At 38.0% G+C, this 23,016-nt stretch overlaps 1 protein-coding gene across 36 annotated transcripts in view; it reads right to left on the reverse strand.

Annotated features, from left to right (window-relative positions):
* Positions 1-4,319: 4,319 nt before the first annotated feature.
* CLASP2 (cytoplasmic linker associated protein 2) overlaps positions 4,320-23,016 on the reverse strand; it is a 203,727-nt gene continuing 185,030 nt past the window's right edge. For 35 of the 36 annotated variants that reach the window (XM_037736045.1, XM_017521726.2, XM_017521715.2 and 32 more), the window contains 3 exons: positions 19,197-19,403; positions 9,683-9,799; positions 4,320-6,439 (listed from right to left, as the gene is read on the reverse strand). In XM_037736045.1, the coding sequence (XP_037591973.1) occupies positions 6,353-6,439; positions 9,683-9,799; positions 19,197-19,403 (411 nt within the window). In that variant the 3' untranslated portion in view covers positions 4,320-6,352. The remainder of the gene's footprint in view (positions 6,440-9,682; positions 9,800-19,196; positions 19,404-23,016) is intronic. The other variant, XM_037736047.1, reaches the window with a different exon arrangement.

A 23,016-nucleotide genomic window follows, 5' to 3' on the forward strand; every position in this document is an offset into this window, starting at 1 on the left:
GAGACGGGGTTTCACCGTGTTGACCAGGATGGTCTCGATCTCTTGACCTCGTGATCCACCCGCCTCGGCCTCCCAAAGTGCTGGGATTACAGGCGTGAGCCACCGCGCCCGGCCTTGTTTTATTGTTTTTAACTGTGGAGAAATACATGTAACAAAATTTATCATCTTAATTATTGTTAAGTCTGATTCAGCGATATGAAATGCACACACAATGTTGTGTGACCATCATTGCTATCCATCTCCAGAACTCTTAATTTTTTTTTTTTTTTAAAGATGGGGTTTCACCATATTTGTCAGGCTGGTCTCGAACTCCTGACCTCAGGTGATCTGCCCACCTTAGCCTCCCAAAGTGCTGGGATTACAGGCGTGAGCCACCGCACCCAGCCCATTTCCAGAACTCTTATCCCAAAAGAAACCCTGTGTTTATTAAATACCTCCTCATTTCCCTCTGCCCCAAGCCCCTGGCAACCACCATTCTATTTTCTCACATCCAAGTACTAAACAGGTCCAAACCTGTTTAGCTTCTGAGATCTGACAGGATTGGGCCTGATCAGGTTGGTATGATCACAGGTCACCATTTTCTTTTCTGTTTTTATGACTTTGACTACTCTAGGTACTTCCTATAAGCACAAGCATACACTATATGAATGACTATCTAATGTTTAAGACAGCCTAGCCAATGCCAAGGTCATTCACTGCTGCTGACCTGCCTGGAGTAAACCTCACTGTAAGGAAATTCTCTTGCCTCAGGGGCTGAACATCAGTTTTCTTGAAATAAAAATCACTTTTATGAGACCACAATTTGAGGGACTAGCCTAGCATTAAACAGAAACTTCAAAATCAGATAAGCTATAGTAGAAAATGAGCAGTGTTTGGGTTGAGTTGAGGATCAATGACTTGTGTTAAATATTTGGCATGTGCGTTCATCATTTATTAAAAATGAGAAAATTTATCCTAAAATCAATCAGCTAGACGTGATCTCTAAATTGTTCACCTTTCTATTTATTAGTGTAAAAACCTGATTCAGGCCAGGTGTGGTAGCACGTACCTGTAATCCCAGCACTTTGGAGGCAGAGGACAGATCATTGCTTGAGGCCAGGAGTTCAAGGCCAGCCTGGGAAACATAGGGAGACGCCATCTCTACAAAAAATAAACATTAAAAAAAATTAACCGGACGTGGTATCGCATGTCCATAGTCCTAGCTACTCAGGAGGCTGAGGTGGGAGAACTGCTTGAACCCAGTTTAGATTACAGTGAAATGATTGTGCCACTGCACTCCAGCCTGTATGACAGAGTGAGAACCTATCTCTAGACAAAGTAAGAAATAAAACAGATTCAGGGCTTCTAACCAGGGCTATATTAGGACCTATCTATGGCAACTCCTTTGCTTTAGGGCAAGGTTTCTCAGCTTGTGCATTATTGACATCTGAGGCCAGGTAAGTTTTTGCTGTGGAGGGCTATCTGCCCTGCGTATTGTAGGAGGTTTTGCACCTTCCTTGGCCTGCACCCACTAGATGCTAACAGTGCCTCCACATCCAAATTGACACAATCAAAAATGCCTCCAGATATTGCCAAATGTCCTCCAGCAGGCAACAGTTACCTGCAGTTGAGAACCACTGCTTTAGGTAGATGGAGATCTTTATTAAATTAAATTAAAAAAAAAGAGTGAAAAAAATCCCAAGTTCCTGATGTTCTTCATTAAATTAAAAAAAAAAAAGAGGAAGATGGAGAAGAAAAAGCACATTTTTTGCTTTACTGATGTAATCTAACATTGATTCTATGTCTCTACTCTGACCTAAACTTTGATGAAAATTAGTGTAAATTTGGCTTTAGCCTAAGGCTAGCAAAATTGTCAGGCAATCTCTTTTTGCATTCACTTCCAATAAATAATAGATTTACACTTTCTTAAGGGGAAAAATACTGTCCTATGAATCTGACATTAACATTGAATGAATACAGGGAGACCAGAGCTGCACAAAGCATGCTGGTCAGCATGGTTTGCAAAAAGCAGCATCCCTGGGTGCTTTCCTACCCCGAATAACAGGCCAGCCCCTCCCATAACACTCTAATTTCTGAGGACACATTAACATGTTTCTCCCATCACCAGATCCACAACTACGTATTCATAGCATACAGACTTTAGGGGTGTCAGATGCACAGCAGGTGCTCAAATATTTAATAAATGAATGAAGGATCAGAACCAGGTTAGTAGAGGCCAATATGTAAAAAACTGGAGCCTAAAACATCTCACTTCTGAAGTTTTCAGATTATGTAAAATTGAAGTGTTTGGGATGTTAATTTTAATTGCATTATTCTGCTGAAGTCTTCAGTGGAATCCTTAGTTCACATAGGCTATATAATAGAATATATATCTTAGAATATCTGCTACTCCATCTTGGGCCATTCCCCCACTAGCTCAGGTTCTAGTCAAACCAAGTTGTGTAACAATGGCCAGTTGGGGAGACACAAAGTGTTATGTTTGGTTTGAAAAAGAGAATTCAACAGTATAATTTTACAAGATAAGAAAAACTTTTGAAATGCTAACCACTAAAATAAAAGCTATATCCAAATTTGCTTGCTTGCAAAGATGCAGCTTTTTTTTCTTTTGTCTTTTAGAGATGGGGGTCTCACTATGTTGCCCAGGCTGGCTTCTAACTCCTGGGCTCAAGTGATCCTTCTGCCTCACCCTTCTGAGTATCTGGGACAGTATCTGGCCACAGTATCTGGGCCACCACAGATGGCTGTTTTTGTTGCAGGTATTTTTAAAGGAGAAGGGAGGGAAATTTAACAGTTTACAAAGTTCCAGTGACATGCCCTAATGTTTTTTGCCATTTTATACCTCACTGCCTTGCTACTTTTGCTTCTCTTCTCTGCCCACTCTATAACCCCCAATGTATCTCAGACACATTCTGCCTTTAGACTAAGTTTAAGCATCACCTCTTGGAGTCTCGCTGTGTCGCCCAGGCTACACTAGAAGCTACCTTTTAGAATAAAGAATATATTTGAAAGTATTGTTAAGGGCTGGGCATGGTGGCTTATGCCTGTAATCCCAGCACTTTGGGAGGCTGAGGTGGGGGTATCATTTGAGGTCAGGAGTTCAAGACTAGCCTGGCCAACATGGTGAAACCCTGTCTCTACTAAAAACATAAAATTTTTTTTATAGGTGTGGGGGTATGTGTCTGTAATTGCAGCTACTTAGGAGGCTGAGGCAGGAGAATTGCTTGAACCTGGGAGGTGGAGGTTGCAGTAAACTGAGATTACATCACTGCACTCCACCCTGACTAGGAGATATGGCGAGACTCCATCTCAAAAAAACAAATAAAAACTCCCAAAAGTATTGTTAAATACATGCATAGAAGTATTCAAAATGTTAGTTAATTCTAATCCTACAGTTTTCAGTATTAAATCAAACTCATTATCTTAGTATTCTAAAATAGCAAGCAATATAGATTATCTCTAGTGGTGATATTAAAAGTAATTTTTTTTTTTTTTTTTGAGACAGACAGTCTTGCTCTGTTGCCCAGGCTGGAGTGCAGTGGTGCGATCTCGGCTCACTGCAAAGATATAAAAAAGATATAAAAGATATAAAAAATTGCAAAGATATAAAAAATAAAGTTTAAAAAGCCTCATGTATTATGGAGTAATATGCTGTCATTTCTATTCACTGTAAATGCTGTTCTAGTTAAGCAATTATAAGCTACATTTGAATTAACAAACATTCGGCCATATCAATGATGTTATCAGTTAGATTACAGTCTTTTACTGTAAGACATAACTTGATAATAAAAGTAATTTTGACTTAAAGTTTGTAAGAATAAAATACGAAGAAACACAGCAGATTAACTGCAAAACTGAAGGCTCAGGTTCAAACCACATCTTACTTGAAAATGTTAGAAGTCTATTATAGATTTTGAAACCCAAAAGAAATAAACATGTTTTTCAATCTGGAATATATGCTTTTAATTAGTTCTCAGCAGTGCAATAAATGAACACTAATAATTTGGTAGAGAATAGCAGGAAGAAAAATTTAAACAGTAGCTTTTTGTGACTGTTTTTAAGTAGCTGACATCTAAATATGTTTCTGGAATGAATAAACTAAGGGTCTATCATATATAATGATTTAAATAATCAATAACTTTCTTATAGCCTTATCAACTGAAATTATAGAATTGTAAACATTTTTTTAATGTTTATATACATTAGCTTTCATTTGGACACATTAAACCATATTTTTCCACTGTGTAGTTAATTCATTTCTTGAGTGGCTGTCTGTCACTAGATGCCAGGTACTTGATCTAATTTTCCAGTTAGAGTTACTATTCAGCTTAAGTCACTCTACTTAGTTGTCAACAGTAGTTAAAGCAGTATCTTAAACCAGAGGTCAAAATTAAATCAATATTTTGATTCGAAATGATTACAAACATATCCAAAGGTCATGTTTACAAACATATCCAAAGGTCAAATCTACTGAGTTCAATGTTTAAAATGCATTTTCTTCTTACAGATAAGCTGTAATACATACATATGTATATAGCTATATACCTTTGATTGTGGTTGCTACACCTGAAAAATCTTTTCTCCTTAGATGGACTTACAAAATTCAAGAGAATGCCACTGATACAAGACCTAAAGTTAAAGAAAAACTTTAACTAAGTGACTTGTTACACTGTGAGACAGAAAAATGACTGATATACATTATTAACTTTTTCAAGTAATGTTATGTACAGTTTTATTGCCAGTATATGCACAACAGTAAGCATAGAACTATAAATACACAATGTAATTAACAGTAGAAAACAAAATTGTTACAGGTAGAGGGAGAGGATATAGAGAAACTTTGCCTGCTGCTAGAACAGAAACAAAGGGAGGGGAAAGCCTATGACAAATCATCCATTCAGTTCTCTTGTCTTAAATTCTTTACATACATTTCTACATTTTTTTCAATTAAACAAAGAAAGTACAGATAACTCTGTAACAATAGCAAATTGCTTCCCTAATAGCTATTTGCCTTTTCAATCAAATTCACTTTATATTAGGATTTAAAAAAAGTCAAGATGAGAAATCATTAGTATCCTGGTTCCAAATTATCTAATTTGGCCTTTCACCAAAACTGGTAACTTTTGAAAGTCAGCTGCACATGAAAAGAATGGGTGTAGCAAAAGGTGATTTAAAAAATTTGTTAACAAGTAACAGAAAAATCACCCTTTAAGTAGTTTTCCAAAAGACACTATAGGCAGCAGCTCAGGTAAAAGTATTAGCCCTGAAGAGGTAGAGAATTTGAGCCCATTATACTAAGATAGCCTTGGCACCATCTTCTCTCTCATCAGGATCAATATTTTCAAGTAAGACAATTTCATGGTAAAAGGAAACCAGGTTCCACCATTTAAAGAAAAGGTGCTGGTCACTCCCATGTCTCAATAATTAGTTTGTTTATTATGTGAGATACAGAAGACAGTCAAGGACACACACGCACTTGATTTTTTTTTTTTGTCTGTTTCCTTTATCAGGTTTATTCGTAAGTGAATTTGATATTAATAAATAAAAAAAAAGCATCATTCACAACAAAGATATAAACAAACCAAAAAAACCCTGCAATAAAACCTTCTATTTCAGTATCAAGAAAAAAACAGGCAGATGATTTGGTGCAGCTTTCTTAAGGGATCATAGAAGGGACATGGTTTTAAATAAAGATGGCAAGATCAATAACCAACAAACAATATCAGTTTTACAGAACTGGCTGATTCTGTAACATCTGTCTTTGAGGTTTTAGTTTTCAAACTACAGATCACCCCAAAGAAGTTGCAACTAATGACATGTATCACCATTACACAAACAGAGTCCAGCTGTGGTTCAAATTAGTCCTGCTTTGTTTCACATCATTTAAATATTTCTAGCATAGGACATGATACGGAACAAAACTCAAAGTAGCAATAAAAATATTATTCTGCAGTTGAATAAAGGCAAAAATGTTTTAGACTGTTAAAACTTTTAAAGCTTTAAGCATTCCTGTTTAACCAGCATTTAAAAAAATTTATACAATCATAACACTGGCAAAGTTAATGGGAAGACAAAGTACAAACATGTGAAATGATGAATTAGATTAAAAATTACTTTGTATCGATCAATTGATGTTAATACTGTTTCTTCTTGAATTTGGAATAACTATCATAAAAGTTACATGCAGACTGAGGATAGTCCTCTGTTACAGAAAATACAAAACGAAACAAAACAAAAAACTAAAACTGGGAAACAATAGTAAGTTCCAAAGGATGTGTTTGAGAATTTCCTTTCATTGATGAGGGTGGTCTATCTGTCCTTTCTTTTGAGACCTGGTTCACTTTGACGAGCTTCACTAACTTTGTCCAGAAACATCAGTAGTGGGGTCAGCTCCTCCAGAACCCGTTTGTGCACGTTTGATATAAAGATTCAGTAGCTTCATCTGCAGATTCAAGCCAAATAAATGTCATTTGAGTGAGCTGATCCAAATTATAAGACGCTCATTAAAATATTACATACATATATGCGAGCTTTGAAAGATACATTTTAGGCTGGGGTTATGATAATGCCCGAGTTATTGCTGATAATTAAGAATAACAAGTTATTACTTTTTTTGGCTAGCACATCTGAAAAGAAAAAAATACGTAAAAACCCAAAAATGTTTTTAAGTTTTCAGTTATTCATGACAGGTATTTTATCATGTCTTTTCAAAATATGTTGTATGGATCACATATAAAACACTTGATATGGTCTGGCTCTGTGTTCCCACTCAAATCTTACCTTGAATTGTAATCTGAATTGTAATCCCCGTGAGTTGGGGGAGGGGTCTTGTGGGAGGTGACTGAATCCTGGTTCCCTATGCTGTTCTCATGATACAGTGAGTGAGTTCTCACAAGATCTGATGGTTTTGTGAGGGGCTTTTCCCCGCTTCGCTCTGCACTTCTCTCATTATTTTCCTTCCTGCCATCATATGAAGAAGGATGTGTTTGCACACCCTTCTGCCATGATTGTAAGTTTCCTGAGGCCTCTCGAGCCATGCAGAACTATGAGTCAGTTAAATGTCTTTATAAATTACCCAGTCTAGGGTAGTTCTTTATAGCACCGTGAGAACGGACAAATACAACATTAAAGTAAACTCAGAAGTCACCATTAAAGCAATAACAAACAATTGAGCACCAGGCGTTACACAATATGCTGTTTTACATTATCCCTTTATCTTCACATTTTATAGATGAGGACTACAGAATGGTTATGTTTCTGTCTGAGATAACAGGGGTGGGTAAGAAGTGGGCAAAAGGCCGAGTGCAGTGGCTCACGCCTGTAATCCTAGCACTCTGGGAGGCCGAGGTGGGTGGATCACCTGAGGTCGGGAGCAAGACCAGCCTGACCAACATGGAGAAACCCTGTCTCTACTAGAAAATACAAAATTAGCAGGGCGTGGTGGCACACGCCTGTAGTCCCAGCTACTTGGAAGGTTGAGGCAGAATTGCTTGAACCTGGCGGGCGAGATTGCAGTGAGCTGAGATCACACTACTGCACTCCAGCCTGGGCAACAAGAGGAAAACTCTGTCTCGGGGTGGGGTAGGGGGTGGGGAAAGAAGTGGGCAAAAATAGGAATTCAGGTATTTGGGTTATAGGACCTAAGGATCTTAGACCACGAAGTCACTACCTTCTTACCAAGAATGTTTTTGATATCGGTGTCATTTTGCAGTCTTTGACTGTAAGAAATCATTATTTTATGAAGTTTGTAATTAATACATATATAATTCTGTGTTCTAATTTTTTTTTTTTTTTTTTTGGAGACAGGGTCTTGCTTTGTTGGCTAGGCTGGAATGCAGTGCGTGATCACGGCTCACTGTAGCCTCAACCTCCTGGCCTCAGGCAATCCTCTAACCTCAGCCTCCCAAGTAGCTGGGACCAAAGGTACGTGCAACCGTGCCTGGCTAATTTTTTTTTTTTCTTTCCGTAGAGACAGGGTCTTCCTGTGTTGGCCAGGCTGGTCTCGAACCCTGAGCTCAAGTGATCCTCCCACTTCGGCTTCCCACAGTGCTGTGGGAGCCACCACATCTGGCCTACTGGTTTCATCTACTGGTATTTCATAATATTTTTCCACCTCTCTACTGTCTTCACATGTAACATTATTACTGGCTACCTACTGTTCTGATAAAGTGCTAAGTTTTAACTGTTTTGGAAGGTTTGCTTTTTAAACATTAACTCTTTGATCCAAGAGTTTTTAACCTGGTAGCAATGGGATTCAGGGGATCACACCCTTTGAAACGACATGTGATTGTTTCCATTACGTATTTTTCTATTTTTTAAAACTTTGTCTTTTATGGTTTTATCTGAATGCATTTTTCTTGAGATGAGATTTTACCTAAGTCTTGAAGTGGTTTGTAACCCAGAGTTAAGAATTATTGTTTTAATCTATCTATAACTTATACAGATACTTAATGTAAGGTGTGTACTTTGGCTCATTATCCATTATCTATATATTCTGCCTTTTTGCTGTTAAAAATAAATGTGAGCACAGTTAAGACAATCCTAGGGTTTGAGAAGTTCTTTAAGTGACGGTAAGTGCCTCCTGCTAACTGGCTCATAAGCCATAATTCAACCTGGACAACAAACTTCTAATTCAGAAAAATTATTATCTTTTTATGGTTAGAGACAGGGTCTTCTCAATATGTTGCCCACGTCTGGTCTCAAACTCCTGGTCTCAAGTGATCTTCCTGCCTTGGTCTCCCAAAGTGATGGGACTACAGGTATGAACCACTTTGGCCACCTTAGTAGAATGAATTTCAAAGTTCTGGTAGTAGCAATCAAATGAGAAAGGCAAGACTCATTGATTTATTTATTTATTTATTTATTTTTTTTTTTGAGACGGAGTTTCGCTCTTGTTACCCAGGCTGGAGTGCAATGGCGCGATCTTGGCTCACCGCAACCTCCGCCTCCTGGGTTCAGGCAATTCTCCTGCCTCAGCCTCCTGAGTAGCTGGGATTACAGGCACGCGCCACCATGCCCAGCTAATTTTTTGTAGTTTTAGTAGAGACGGGGTTTCACCACGTTGACCAGGATGGTCTTGATCTCTTGACCTTGTGATCCACCCGCCTCGGCCTCCCAAAGTGCTGGGATTACAGGCTTGAGCCACCGCGCCCGGCCGACTCATTTATTTTTTTAAGTCTGAACAATGAATCAGAAAACTTTTATTTTTTAACATTTCAAGTTAAAGTTGGACATTAATTTGGGTAATAGAAAGAGAAGGAGAACAAATACTTGATTATCATAGTTCTTAAGGGGAAAATTTAAAAAATGTTCAAGTATTCTATATTTTGAGAGCTATACAGTAATTTAAGAATATGCAGCCACAACAGTCTATTTATTCTTAATAAAACAGTGCTTAGGGGTAAAGATTTGAGTATGGGATTTGGTAAGGAGTCATCTGACTATTACAAATAACTAGAAGCTGCAGGTATTTTTCTCTCACAGAAACCTACTAACCACCACGGCAAACTGCTGAGTGACCAGTGTTAAACAGATAAAATACAAAATAGAAATAATAAGGGCAAGTTGGATACTCAAAGCATGACTTACTAAATGCCAAATAAAGAGCTTACCATTACAGACATATAACTAAACTATGAATGATGTACTATGGCCACCATCTTTAAAACACAGCAGCACTACTTACTTTACTGCCAGTGAGTTGACTGAGATGTGGTTTTAGCTCATCACCAATTACCGCATGAACAGCCACCAGACAGAAGACACAAGCTTTCCGAACACTGCTCTCTGAATTATCATAACCCTATAGAGAGAAGTCCACTGTTAGTACTCCAGGGGATCTGAGAAAACTACATTTTTAATAGGGACAGAAGATGAAACTGGAAGATGAAATCTCGAGCATATTGAGGAGAGAAAACTCTGCAGATTGAAGTTAACTTTTTAACCTTTTCAAGCATAGACAATGCCCTTCTTTCCCTCTTTACTTCCCCTACTGTGCCCTCACTCTGTTAGCCCTCTCTATCAGGTTCTTACTTAGCCTGGAAAGATGTGCTTCTCTGACTCTGAGGCTGCCCCCTTGCCAATTCACCCTGAAAAAAGTCTCCAGACTAATTTTCCTAAAGCATTAGGCTTTAAGGCAGTCAGCACCTCCCCGCTATCCAATGAAACCTAAACTTGGTTGTTTGGTAGCTCAAGGTACTCCTATAATCCAGGCCTAATTAAGTTTTACATCTGTTCCATCCCTGCAATTACTTTCTCCAATAAATCCAGTCTATGTAAACTATTCCCTTTTACTTTTATTATGCCTTTAATAACTTCATTTTATTTTAAAAATTATTTTGTTTCTAATTGACAAATAATAATTGTATATATTTATGGGGTATAATGTGATGTTTCAATACATGTACACTGTGGAATGATCAAATCAGGCTAATCAACACATCACCTCAGATACTTATCATTTCTTTGTAACATTTGAAATCCATTTTTAAAATAATTGCTATTTTGAAATATACATTATTAACTAGTTACTGTGCTGTGTAACAGATAGCCAGAACCCACTCCTCTTTAACTGAAACTTTGTATCCTTTGACCAACATCTTCCCTTTTTCTGTCCATCTCCCCCACTTACGCTTTTGATCACACTACTTACTCTATTTCAATAGTCTACAGCAATCTTATCCATGAAGTATTTTTGAATCAATTATCTGAATGAATATGCACATTTTACTCGGGGGAAAAACAGAGCTCACCTCCACTAAAGTCCTAATCATTTTATGTTTCTAAAACAACTGCAGAAACATTAAAATATCAACAGATATCCACCTAAAATAAGTATATTATTCCTAAGTCATGCAATCAATGTTAATTTTATTTTCCCTCATTTTTATATAACTGCAATTATAATATAGATTAATTTTTCTAGTCTTTATAATCATGATATGAGGCATTCATTTCATGTTTCCTAATTTAACCACTCTAGAGTATTGTAAGTTTGAATCCTCCTCCCCAACAACCTCCTTCTTGCTAAATTTGTCCTAGTACAAATAACACTGCAAACAGTATGGCATTCAATGTTTAAATATCATCAAGCATCTTTTCATGTACTTGCTGGCCATTTGTACATGTTATTTGAAGAAATATCTACTCAAGTCCTTTGCCCCTTTAAAAGTTATTTATCTTTTCGTTGCTGATAAGAGTTCCTTACATATATTCTGGATAGTAGACCCTTATCAGATAAATAATCTGCAAAAATGTTCTCCCATTCTATAGGTTGTCTTTTCAGTTTTTTGATTAGGTCCTGTGAACAAAAGTTATTAATTTTGATGAAGTCCAATTAACCTATTTTTTATTTATTGCTGATGCTTTAGGTGTCATATCTAATAATCCACTGCCATAGAGGATGACCTTAAATCTAAGGTTTAGAGATTTATCCTTGTTTTCTTCTATGATTTTTATAGTTTTAGTTACTATATTTAGATCACTGATTTGAGTACATTTTGTTTATGGTACGTGGCCACTGAAGTCTGTTATTTCAGTAGTCAGCCAGTGACCCAACAGAGATTTCTTTAAATGGCTGGAGTCAAAACAAAACAAGACAAACTCTCCCAGTCTTTGCAGATTGACTCTGAGCTGGGTAATCATTCAATTAGCTAGGCTGTCTACAATTCTGTGTTAGCCTAACTCCTACTTGCACGGAGCCTGAAGAACATCCAGAGATCCAAGCCCAGGGTCCTCTAAGACAGTGGTCCCCAACCTTTTTGGCACCAGGGACTGGTTTCATGGAAGACAATTTCTCCACAGATGGGGCAGGGTGGTGGGGGGATGGTTTTGGGATGAAACTGTTCCACCTTGGATCATCAGGCATTAGTTAGATTCTCATAAGAAGCATGGAACCTAGATCCCTCGTAGGTGCAGTTCACAATAGGCTTTGTGCTCCTATAAGAATCTAATGCCACTGCTGACCTGACAGGAGGTGGAGCTCAGGTGGTAATGCTCGCTTGCCCGCTGCTCACCTCCTGCTGTGTGGCTCAGTTCCTAACAGGCCATGGACCAGTACCAGTCCATGGCCTGGGGGTTAGGGACCCCTGCTCTAAGGTCTTTTCAGAGCATACTTTTGGTGGATTCTTCAGTACACATGATAGCCCAGCAAAACCCTTATTTCACCAATTATCTTCTTCCTCAGCTTCCTCCTTCCCAGGCTTTTCTGTTTGCTGCTTGTCCTGTCTGCTCTCCTTTGCCTCAGGTGGCTATGGGTAGTATATGTTTTTAAATCTTTTCAACAGACACTACTTAGGAAGCCAATTCAGCCTGATGGGAGGTGAAACAAAGGCTAGTCTCTGTGCCAGCCTCTCAGAGAATGCCAGAGATTTAAAAATAAATAAATAAATAACCACATTTTTTTGAGAACAAGGTCCATGTGCCTCCTGGCATCAGCAAGCTACACTGCACATATGGGCCACCACCACCAAGGCTACTGAGCATGGGAGATGGTAGGTAGCTAAGCAACTCTCTTACTGAAAGTAAAAAAGTACTTTTCAGTACATGAAAAAGAATGAAGCTGAAACCCTATCTCACACCATATATAAAAATTAACTCAAGGAATGATGTCACAGAAAATGGCAACACAGTAGGAGGCTTACAGAATTGTTACTTCTACTTAAGCAACCATTGAGCTGGCCACAATGAATAGAATCATGCTACAATGATATATAATTTTCAGTGGCTGCTAAAATCATTAGGTGAAAAGATGATGGGGCAGGGTATATAATGAAGGGGTTACACTAACAACATCTGAACCTACTGATCAGTCTTAACATCACTGAAGGCGGGGCAACTACATACATGTGTTTTTCAATGAGATGCCACCTAAAAAAGTTTTCTTGTTTGGCTCGGTGACTTATGCCTGTAATTCCAACACTTTGTGAGGTGGATGCAGGAGGACTGCTTAAGCCCAGGAGTCCAGCTTAAGCAACATAATAAGACACTGTCTCTACAAAAAATTTTAAAAATTACCCAGGCAACTTACCACCCAAAATAAACAGGAAATTAAGCCAGAAAGTAATTTTTAAAGCATTATGCTAGATCCTGAAAGTATAAACTTCATGAAGTATTTAATATGATATAATTTGCTTTGAAATAAAATTTGGTGTATTTTAATTCATTGTAGCATTACTTTAAAGTACTGAAAGTAAGAAATTAAGCCTCTTTCATTAAGTACTCTCTTAGTTACTATCAGTTTTTGGTTAGATCCTAGAGTTCTAAAAAAGTTGATTCTATTCGTTTTTGGCAGCTCAGTGGTTGCTTAAGTAGAGGGATCAATTCTTGGAGCTTCCTACTCTGCCATTTTCTGTGCATCACTTCTTGAGTTAATTTCTGTATATGGTGTGAGGTAGGCGTTCAACTTCATTCTTTCTCATGTGGAAACTCAGTTGTCATAGCATCACATTTATTAGATATACTCTTCTTCCTCACAAAAAAACTATGATAATCAATTGTCTATAAATGTGAGGGTTATTTTTGGATTCTATTCCATTGATCTGTAAGTCTACCTTTACGATGGTACCATGTTGTCTTCAGTACCATAGATTTGTAATGTGTTCTAAAATTGGGAGTGTGAATACTCCAATTTTGTTCTTCTTTTTCAAGTTGATTAGATTCTTGAGACTCTTTAAATCTTTTTTTTTTTTGAGATGGAGTTTCACTCACGTTACCCAGGCTGGAGTGCAATGGTGCGATCTCGGCTCACTGCAACCTCCGCCTCCTGGGTTCAGGCAATTCTCCTGCCTCAGCCTCCTGAGTAGCTGAGATTACAGGCACGCACCACCATGCCCAGCTAATTTTTTGTATTTTTAGTAGAGATGGGGTTTCACCATGTTGACCAGGATGGTCTCGATCTCTTGACCTCGTGATCCACCCGCCTTGGCCTCCCAAAGTGCTGGGATTACAGGCTTGAGCCACCGCGCCCGGCCAGAGACTCTTTAAATCTTTAACAGTTGATAACTTCCTCTTTCTTCATGCCACTTCTTTATTAAAGGAATTTGGCAGTTTTTCTTGTAGAATTTCCTACATTCTTAATTTGAACTCAATATACCCTTAGGGTACAATTTAACATGCTTCTCTATTCTCCTAACTTCCTTTAAACTGACAGTTAAGCTAAGACTTCATTAGATTTAGGTTCAACTGCTTTAGAAAATTTTTTCTTTTTCTTTTCTTTTTTTCTTTTTTTGACACTGTTCAGGAGAGAGATGGAGTATATTTTTATTTTTTTGAGACAGGGTCTTGCTCTGTCACTTAGGCTGAAGTGCACTGGTATGATCATGGCTCATTGTAACCTCCACCTCCTGGGCTCAAGTGATCCTTCCACTTCAGTCTCCCAAGTAGCTGAGACTTGTGCAAGCACATGCCACCGTGCCTGGCTAATTTTTTGAATTTTTTGCAGTGACAGTTTCTTATTATGTTGCTTAAGCTGTTCTCCAACTCCTAGGCTTAAGCAATCCTCCTGCCTTAGCCTCCCAAAGTACTGGGATTACAGGTGTAAGCCACCAAGCCAGGCAAAATAACTTTTTCAAGTGGTGCATCTCATTGAACAACACATAATGTCTAGCTGTCCCGCCTTCAGTGATGTTAAGGCTGATTAGTAGGCTCAGATGTTGACAGTCTAACCCCTCCATTATATATCCTGCCCCATCATCTTTTCACCTAATAATTTAAGTGGCTACTGAAAATCACTTCATATATCCATTGTTTCAATGAGGCCATACCGTGTGTGTGTGTGTGTGTGTGTGTGTGTGTGTGTGTGTGTGTGTGTGTGTGTATTTATTATTTATTTTTTGAGACTCTTGCTTAGTCACCTAGGCTGGAATGCAGTAGCATGATCACAGTGCACTGTAGCCTCAAATTCCCAGGCTCAGGTGATTCTCCCACCTCAGCCTCCTGAGTAGCTGGGACCACAGGCATGCCACTGTGAGCCACTGAGCCAGGCAAGAAAACCTGGCTAATTAAAAAAAATTTTTGTAGAGATGTGGCATCACTATGTTGCCAGGCTGGTCTCGAACTTCTGGGTCAAGTGATCCTCCTACCTTGGCTTATCAAAGTGCTAGGATTAAAGGTGTGAGCTACCACACGCTGCCTTAAAAATGATTTTTAAAAAAATCTTTTTTTTTGAGACGGAGTCTTACTCTGTCTCCCAGGCTAGAGTGCAGTGGTGCAATCTTGGCTCACTGCAACCTCCACCTCCCGGGTTCAAGCGATTCTCCCGCCCCAGCCTTCCGAGTAGCTGGAATTACAAGCGCCCATCACCAGCCTGGATAATTTTTTTATTTTTAGTAGAGATGTGGTTTCACCATGTTGGCCAGGTTGGTCTTGACGTCCTGACCGCAAGTGATTTGCCTTCCTTGGCCTCACAAAGTGCTGGGATTACAGGCATCAGTCACCACGCCTGGCCACAAATAATTTTATAAGTCAATAATTTCTTTAAATTTATGAGCTGGAATCCTTCTAAAAGTATTTTATCTCATCAAATACTTGGTTATCCTAAAAATAGGATAGGTAGTCTATGTGCTTTGATTCTTTCTCTTTATTAACCAATTTTGAGAATAACCCAATAATCTTCAAAGTTGGCCAGTTTTTAGAGTTATCAATATAAACTCATGAATTTCACTTTAAACTTTGATGTATTTTAATTCATTGTAGCATTATTCTTTCTGACTCTCAAATATTCATAGTTTCCTTGCTTTCAGACAAGAATTCCCAGGCTCATTTTATACATTACCTGTTGCAAACCTGGACTCAGTCATTTTCCCAAAGATACCTGACTCTTGAGTGGAAAATGGTATTTGAGAATCACAATCTGGGTGGTAAGGATGCTCAGTGTTACTGAGTTGATACTGATTTAGAGGCTAGGTCTAGGAAACACTTTTTGAGGTAAGAAATTAAATAATATTTTCATTTGACATATCTAATTCAAAGTTGAGATTTTCTTCATTTTATGACATCATTATTTGCTTTGTCCTGATCTATCTTATCTATCTATCCCACTAATTTATCTATAGATATGTATATCAATGATATTACTATTAAAAAATAACCAAACCAGTATCTTTCCTATCTATGAATATATTTAATGCAGTTCAGGATTTCTTTGCCGTTTCTTTTATCTTTAGGGTATATTGCATTAAAGACTGGTAATAAAATATTCTTTCTTAAGCTCTGACTGCTGTTTTCAATAGATCTATTGTCTAATTCCGCCTTTACAAGCTTTAAAAACTCTGATTCATGCTTTTTATTCGTTTCTATTGTTTTCTTACATTTTTATAATCTTGTTTTCTTAAATTTGGGTTTAAGTTTTCATTTGCTTTGTGTCCATATGTTTCTGGTGTACCTTCACTGTAGGTATATTTCAGGCCATTATTTTCTTCCTCTTTTTTGAAGAATAGGCAATATGTTTGCATGGGCTTGACTGCCACAATCCTTTTCTGTTGCTCATGTGTAAGTGAAAGACACTTGTCTGTACTCTATATTTGAAAATAAAATCTTCTGCGTGGGGAGTGGATTGGGCCACGAAAGCTTTTCTAGCTTTATTGCTGCAGGATTCTTTCTTCTCGTTACTCTTCTTTAAAAAAAATTAGTTTTGTTTAAAGTTCTGGGATACATGTATAGGACATGCAGGTTTGTTGCATAGGTAAACATGTGCCATTGTGGTTTGCTGCACCTATTAACCCATCAACTGAGGTAGTAAGCCCCACACGCATTAGCTAGTTATCCTGATGCTCTACCTCCCCCTGCTCTCTCCCATGACAGGCCCCCGTGTGTGTTGTTCCCCTCCTTGTGTCCATGTGTTCTCATTGTTCAGCTCCCACCTATATTTGAGAACATGTGGTATTTGATTTTCTGTTCCTGTGTTAGTTTGCTGAGGATAATGGCTTCCAGCTCCATCCACGTCCCTGCAAAGGACATGATTTTTTTCCTTTTTATGGGCTGCGAAGTATTTCATGGTATGTTATCCTTATTAAGTATTAAAAAATATGGCCTTTGGGTAGCCACCTCTGACACAGTATTGCTACAATACTCAGTTTATTTTAGATTCAGAGGGTACACATGTAGGTTTATTATATAAGTATACTGTGTGATGCTGAGAGTTTGGGCTTCTATTGATCCCATCACCCAAACAGTGAACATAGTACCAAATGGGTAGTTTTTCAACCCTTCCCTCTTCTCCCAACTCCTTTTGGAGTTTCCAATGTCTATTGTTCCCAACTTTATGTCTAAGTATATCCAAAATATTTAGCTTCTACTTATAAGCAAGAACATGTGGCCTTTTGTTTTCTGTTTCTGTGTTAATTCACTTAAGATGATAGCCTCCAGCTGCATCCATGTAGCTACAAAGGACACAATTTTGTTCTTTCTTATGGTTGCGTAGATGCTCAGTTTAGACTCTATTCCAAGGAATTTTTTGCTAAATAAGTTCTTTCTGGAAGGGAGCTTTTGCGGTATTTCTAAGGGCCCTGAGGATACATGCCACCCCAGCATGATCCTGGCTTCCTGCAGTACCTTTGCCTTCACCTCCAATTTTTTATCAGTTTTGTATACTTAGCCTTTCACTAAGAATGGGGACACCTCTTTTAGGGATGAGAACCTGTGTGATTCTCTGGTTCTAGGGTCTTAAAAGTAACTTTTGACTTTCCTTCACACTTTTCCATACCACTGATATTTGCAGGGGAACTTGCTGCTGATGACAGTTTGGCCCTATCTGCTTATATTTTGGGGTTCACTGGGATACATTTTTCTAATTTTGTTGAAGATGTTTTTCATGTTTTTTGTATGCTAGTTGCTCAGTAAGATAATTTTCTGGTGAGAAAATCTGAAGGCATTCAAAAACTATATTGCCGTTACCTTCTTGCCTGTTATTGCTCTGGTCCTAATACCTACACACCCTAATTTTAATAGTCTATAGCAAAGAATTAAAATGCTAACATTTATATTCATTAGCATTCTTGTGCTTTTCTGATAGGTAAGATGTCTTTTCCCTATAATCATGCATGCAATAAAATCCTGCACCAACCTATCAGCAGAGGAAATAAGAAATGTATAAGAACTTAAAGCCATAATAGCTCTTTGCTAGTATCCTTATACTCTAAGTTATTTACCCAGCAAGCATGTATTCAGTACCCATTATATGTATGACATATACATATGACATACAGTCTGTTCTTAGTACTAAGGCATAGACAAAGAGATTTGATCTTATGTTAGGACTTCACAATTTAGTAATATTAAGCTTAGAATAGAATAAAAACCACAATATTACAGATGCATAATGAACGATTAATTCTCTTTAGACGGGGTCTTAATATACAATACTATTAATATTAGTCAGCCATTAAAATTACATTGTAAAACATCATTTGATGAAAAAAGTTCACAATGCATGGTTAAATTAAAGCATGTTACAAAATACATCTTATTTTTGTTAAAATGTTTCTATGATTGGGTTTATGTGGCTAAAGAGAAACACATTACATCTGTGACTGTAAATTAGCATAACCATTTTGGAGTGAAATCTGGCAATGCCTAGAAATTGTTTCTAGATGTATATATATAAGTGCATGAAGATATTACAAGGAAATTCATTATATTTGTTAATAAAAAGGAAATAATCCAAATATTTATCAATAGATGAATGGATTAACAATTTGTGGCACATACATAAATGGCATATTATTCATTCATAAAAAGGAATGAAATTCTGATGCATGCTACAATATGGATGAACCCTGAAAACACTATGATAAGTGAAATAAGCCAGACTTAAAAGGACAGATATCATATTATTCCACTTATATGGAATCTGGCAGAAAACAGAATAGAGGTTACCAGGTGCTAGGAGGGAGGGAGGAAGGAATGGGGTTATTGCTTAATGGGTACAGTTTCAGGTTGGGATGATGAAAAATTTCTGTATGTGGATAGCAGTGACGGTTGTATAACATTGTGAATTTATTTAATGCCCCTTAATTGTACACTTAAAAATGGTTAATTTTATCCCACTCACATCCACCTGGCTAGTTATGAAGAGTCTTTGTCCTGAATATTGCAGACAGGAGGAAGGCTTGCTCATGCCACTAATGTTACCTGGAAAGTACCTAAAATAACTGAATCCCAAATGTATCATGGCTTATTCCCCTACAAGCTTTGTTCCTTACCTGTATTAGACCTGGCATAATCTCTGGCAAAAGCAGGTTGAGGGTTTCCTTGGACACTCTCTCTATCACTTTTGTTTGCATTTTGATTGCAGCCAGATTGATTGGGTAATCTGCAGTTTGAATGATAGGACAAAGCACTTTGATGCACTGCTCTGGACTTATTGAAGTGGCCAACACGGATGCTGCTTCTTCAGCAGATCTCACCACCTAAAAAAACAGGAAATTCAGCCAGAAAGTAATTTTTAAAACATTATACTATGTCCTGCAAGTATAAACTTCATGAAGTATTTAAAATGACATAATATTTAGATTTGCTCTGAACATGAAAAGTGAGGGTACAGATTATAGAAAGGATTGGCAAAATGTCAGTAACAGCTAAAGCTAGATGATGAATACATGGGGCTTATCATACTATTCTCCCTTCTTGTATTCTTTTTTGCTGCTAAAGTAGGTTTTTGTTTGTTTGTTTTCTGAGACAGGTTCTTGCTCTGTCACTCAGGCTGGAGTGCAGTGGCTTAATCATGAATCACTAGCTCAAACTCCCAGCTCAAGTGATACTCTCACCTCAGCCTCCTGAGTAGCTGGAACTACAGGCATACACCACCACGCCTGGCTAATTTTTTTTAATTTTTAGTAGAGATGAGGTCTTGCTATGTTGCCCACGGTGGTCCCAAACTCCTGAGCTCCAGTAATCCCCCCTCCTTGGCCTCCTGAAATGCTGGGATTACAGGCATGAGCCACTGCGCCCGGCCCTAAAGTAGTTTTTAAATCAAATTGTGGTCTAGTTGTGTTAGAGTGAGGAGGCTCTATTTACCTAGACTACAATGTGACTGGAGTCCCCTGCATCAGCGATTATTAGTACTCTCATCTCTAGTACTGCTCATTATTAGTACTCTCATTTCTAGTACTGCTCATTATTAGTACTCTCATCTCTAGGCATGCTTGAGCCCTTTGTATCACATTAATGAGAAAATAATAAAAATCATATGATTAATGTGTTATCCAGAGTTAACCTATTTCTCCTTGTTTTCATAATGATTTTCTTCCTTCTGTAATGGGCTTGGGGAGGGTAAAACACTGGTTTTGTGATGAAGACAAGAAACGGCGGTCTATCTTCTTATTAGAGTCTGTAATCTCTAAAGATCTAAATATAGTCTTAAAAACATGTAAACATAATTGCTTTTGATGTTACTTTGGCAGTGTCTCACTTATGATCTTAATAGGTGAAAAATGCTTAGATAGGTACTGTGGGAAATACACACACAAAAAAGAAAAAGAAAATACACTGGACATTAGAAGACTCGGGGCATATTTCAGTGGTAATACCTTAAGGGTGTCAATTTTACATTTTGTAGGGATGTTACAGGCCTTATTTGGGTCAAAAGGTGGACAACTAAGCTACAAATATTAGATATCATTTTTAAAACTTTCAATGAAATGCCATAGATGTACCACTACTAAACACTGGTTGAATAAAACAAAAACAGAAACAGAAACAAAACTGGGCCGGGCAGATCACTTGAGGCCAGGAGTTTGAGACCAGCCTGGTAAACACAGTGAAACCCTGTTTCTACACAAAAATTAGCTGGGCATGGTAGTGCACGCTGGTAATCCCAGCCTCCTCAGGAGGCTGAGGCAGAAGAGCCACTTGAGCCCAGGAGGCAAAGGTTGCAGTGAGCTGAGATCGTGCCACTGCACTCCAGCCTGGATGACAGAGCAAGATTCTGACTCAAAAAGACAAAAAAAAAAAAAACACAAAACCCCGCTCCCCCAAAACCCCTGCACAAACCCAGATAGATTTAAAAGTTATGATTCATTCTTCTAGAATATTCACAGTCAAAATCTTTTTAAAAAGTAATTATCCAATGCATTTCAATTTCCCTGCATCCTCACCAACATATTGTCTGTATTTCTTTTGGGTGTTAAGTGGTCCCTCACTGTGGCTTTGGTTACATTTTCCTAATGACTAATGATGTTGAACAGCTTTTCATGCACTTATTACCATCTGTGTATCTTTGGAGAAATGTTTATTCAGATCCTTTGTCCGTTTAAAAAACTGGCCATTTTTTCATTGCTGAGTTGTAAGAACGTATATTATGGATATTAGTACCTTATCAGATACATGTCTGCAAAAATTTTCTCCCATTATATGAGCTGTTTCACTTTCAGGATAATGTCCTTTGAAGGAGAGAAAATATTTTCTTCAATTTTTTATTTCTTTTATTTTTATTTTTGAGACAGAGTCTTGCTCTGTCACCCAGACTGGAATGTAGTGGCACGATCTCAGCTCACAGTAGCCTCTGCCTCCTGGGTTCAAGCAGTTCTCCTGCCTTGGACCCCCAGATAGCTGGGATTACAAGCTTCCACAATGACACCTGGCTAATTTTTGTATTTTTAGTAGAGATGGGGGTTTCACCATGTTGGCCAGGCTGGTTTCAAACTCCTGACCTCAAGTGGTCCACCGCCTTGGGCTCCCAAAGTGCTGGGATTACGGGTGTAAGCTACTGTGCCTGGCCACAATTTAAAAAACAAGTTACCTGACCACTAAGCTAATAAAGCACAAAAATATTTAGTTTTGGTAAAGTCCAAATTTTCTTTTTTGTTGTTGTTGTTTTCTGCTTTTAAAGTTATATTATGAAATCAATGCTTAATCCAAAGTAGCAAAGATTTATACCTCTGCTTTATTCTGAGAGGTTTATTGCTTTAGTTCTGCATTTGGCTCTGATTCATTTTATCTCATTGCTATTTTAACCTTCCTTTTTTGATTTGTCTTTTGCTTCTGTCTTGGTTCTACCAGAGATACCTAATTCTATTATTGCTCAGTTGCTTTCTCTTAGATATGTAATTCTTAGAGAACTAAAAATAGAGCTACCATTTGATCCAGCAATCCCACTACTGGGTATCTACCTAGAAAAAAGTAAGTCATGATAGGAAAAAGATACTCGCACACATGTGCTCACAGCAGCACAATTTGCAATTGCAAAAAATGGAACCAGCCCAAATGTCCATCAATCAATGAGTGGATAAAGAAACTGTGTTATATGTGTGTACACACATGTACACACACACACACACACACACACACACACACACACACCATGGAATACTACTCAGCCATAAAAACGAATAAAATAATGGCATTCACAGCAACCTGGATGGAACTGACAACCTTTATTCTAAGTGAAGTAACTCAGGAATGGAAAACCAAAGATCATATGTTCTCATCCATAAGTGGGAGCTGGCTACAAGGATGCAAAAGTTTAAAATGATACAGTGGTCTTTAGGGACTTGGGAGAAAGAAAACAGGGTGAGGGATGTATCAGGATCTCAGAAATCACCACTAAAGAACTTACTCATAGAATCAAACACCACCTGTTGCCCAAAAGCCTACTAGTCCCTTTTTGATATTTTTTTCTAATTCTTTCTGAGATTATAATAAAAATCTTCAGTTATCTGATCAATGTCACTGATGAAGAAGGGGGGGTAGATATCATGACTACCAAGTACTTGAAATTTCATGAAAGCTGTCCTCATTACTTTGGTGAATAAACTTGTAGCAGATAAATAGTTCCCCTAGGCAATTTATCACTTAAAAATAATAATGACCTGCTTGGGCAACATGGTGAAACTTCATCTTTAAAAAAATACCAAAAATAGCCAGGAGTGCTGGTGCATGCCTACAGTCCCATCTACTTAGGAAGCTGAGGTGGGAAGATCACTTGAACTGGGAGGCTGAGGCTGCAGTGAGCTGTGATCATGCCACTGCACTCCAGCTTGGGTGACAGAGTGAGATCCTGACTCAACAAACATACATGCAAAT

The sequence above is a fragment of the Cebus imitator genome, unplaced genomic scaffold (genome assembly GCF_001604975.1).
Source record: "Cebus imitator isolate Cc_AM_T3 unplaced genomic scaffold, Cebus_imitator-1.0 Scaffold21, whole genome shotgun sequence".
Lineage (NCBI taxonomy): Eukaryota > Metazoa > Chordata > Mammalia > Primates > Cebidae > Cebus > Cebus imitator.